We start from the raw sequence: 2,111 nt of genomic DNA, 5'->3' as shown, positions 1-2,111 counted from the left end.
CTATGAGTCAGAACTAACTCCACGGCACATAGCAACAACAACACCACCAGGTCCGATCTTTAGGATAAGTACTAGACAGCTAACCACCAGGTCAGAAGTTCAAACCCACAAGTTGCTCATCAGAATCCCTATACAAGATTGCTCTGATTTGGCAACTTTGTGTCAGCATTTAACTTGTTGTTTTCACATGCTATCCCGTGGGTTCTGACTCATTCTATTTACATAATGTATATTACTTTTTATTATACCATAAACAATGTTATCTTATAACCATTTTTATACTGGTAATAAAATTAATATTTTGTTCAGTCTCATTTGTAAATTACTCTTAGTTATGAAGTTCTGGAAAAATAAACTCTATCTTTTAAGTGTCAGGTCATTCATATAAACAAAAACCAGTATGAAGTCAATGATGCTAAATACTAAATTTAATCTCCTATAGCTTAGAGAAGTTGCACAGTATGGGGAGAAGAAATAACACTGACGTGTCTGCTTTCATCCTGGTGGGACTGACTGACTCTTATGAAATCCAGCTGGTCCTTTTTAATCTCTTTCTCCTGATATACCTGGTTACTGTGCTGGGTAATGCAGGGATGATACTGATCATTCACCTGGATCTCCAGCTGCACACCCCCATGTATTTTTTCCTCAGACACCTGTCATTTGTTGATCTCAGTTACTCAACAGTCATTGCCCCTAAAACTTTAGAGAACTTAGTGACTTCCAACAAACATATTTCATATGGGGGTTGCTTTGGCCAGATGTATTTTTTTATCTTCTTTGTTGCTACTGAATGCATTCTTCTTGCTTCAATGGCCTATGACCGCTATGTAGCTATCAGCAAACCTCTACAATACCCAGTTATTATGTCCACTGAACTGTGCTACATTCTTATCATGGCACCCTACATGGTTGGCTTTATTGATTCCACTGTCACTGTGCTTTACATGAACACCTTGAATTTCTGTAACTCCAATGTAATCCACCATTTTTTCTGTGACACATCCCCAGTAGTAGCCCTCTTATGCTCTGACTCACATAATGTTGAGATCATAATACTCATTCTTGCTGGAACCACTTTAGTGGCATCTCTCATCATAGTCTCTGTGTCCTATGTGCCCATTCTCTCTACTATCCTGAAGATAAAATCCACAGCAGGTAGGCGAAAAGCCTTCTCTACCTGTGCCTCCCACCTCATGGGAGTCACCATCTTCTATGGCTCCATGATGTTCACTTACGTAAAGCCTAGTAGTTCTTACACCTTGGGCAAAGACCAAGTGGCCTCTGTTTTTTATACTATTGTGATCCCCATGCTGAATCCACTCATTTACAGTCTTAGGAACAAAGAAGTGAAAAATGCTCTCATTAGAGTTATGCAGAAGACAGGGAGCGCCAGGAATTTCAGATGAGAGTGATGTTAAATATGTGAAGTCATACTGAGCATTCCTTTCATGTTTCTCTCTTAAAACAATTTAATCTTTGCATTACTCTCAGTTTCTGTTTTGGATAATAGCTAGCTTTTGGCACAACTAAAACAGTTACACTAATTATGTAAAGTATTATACAGAGAAGAAGTATAGAGCACAGTGGTTAAGAGTTCTTGTTTTACACATAAACAGTTCAGGTTTTAAACTCTGGGCCAGGTACCCTATGAACATGATGCTAGCATCTTACAAATACACTAAGTATTTTTGTTTTGTTAAGTGAGAAAAATATGTATTCCTATCCATTCCTTAGAATTATGTTGTTGTTGTTAAGTGCAGTCAAGTAGGTTCTGACCCATAGCAAACCTGTATAGGGTTTCTGAGGAATAGCTGGTGAGTTGTAACCACCTACCCTGTAGTTCAAAGCAACTTTGCAGACCTGTGTATTAACCCACAGCCACACATTAGGACTCCTGCTAGAATTATACTAAAGTTTAAATCTCAAAAAATAAAAAAACAAAGCTGTTAAGGTAGTGTTAATAAATGCTCCTCATTACCATTAGAATATGTTCATATTTGCAAACTTGAGGATCCCAGGGGTTGCAGCACTAAAGCCCTCAGCTGTGAACCAACCAGCTGCTGAGAGAGTAAGAGGAGGCTGTCTGCTGCCTTACAGATTCACAGCTT

The 2,111-nt window shown here is 38.6% G+C and overlaps 1 protein-coding gene across 1 annotated transcript; it reads left to right on the top strand.

Annotated features, from left to right (window-relative positions):
* Positions 1 to 461: 461 nt before the first annotated feature.
* Positions 462 to 1,409, top strand: LOC102827269 (olfactory receptor 8H1-like). Its single transcript, XM_006878052.1, has one exon. It carries the CDS (start codon positions 462 to 464, stop codon positions 1,407 to 1,409), a length of 948 nt encoding a protein of 315 aa, XP_006878114.1.
* The last annotated feature ends 702 nt before the right edge of the window (positions 1,410 to 2,111 follow it).

The sequence above is a fragment of the Chrysochloris asiatica genome, unplaced genomic scaffold (genome assembly GCF_000296735.1).
Source record: "Chrysochloris asiatica unplaced genomic scaffold, ChrAsi1.0 scaffold01728, whole genome shotgun sequence".
NCBI classification, from domain to species: domain Eukaryota; kingdom Metazoa; phylum Chordata; class Mammalia; order Afrosoricida; family Chrysochloridae; genus Chrysochloris; species Chrysochloris asiatica.
This window is presented reverse-complemented; position numbering and strand designations above follow the sequence as displayed.

Excerpts from the sequence above, each read along its gene's own strand:
- LOC102827269 (XM_006878052.1), top strand. The coding sequence starts at position 462 with ATGGGGAGAAGAAATAACACTGACGTGTCTGCTTTCATCCTGGTGGGA.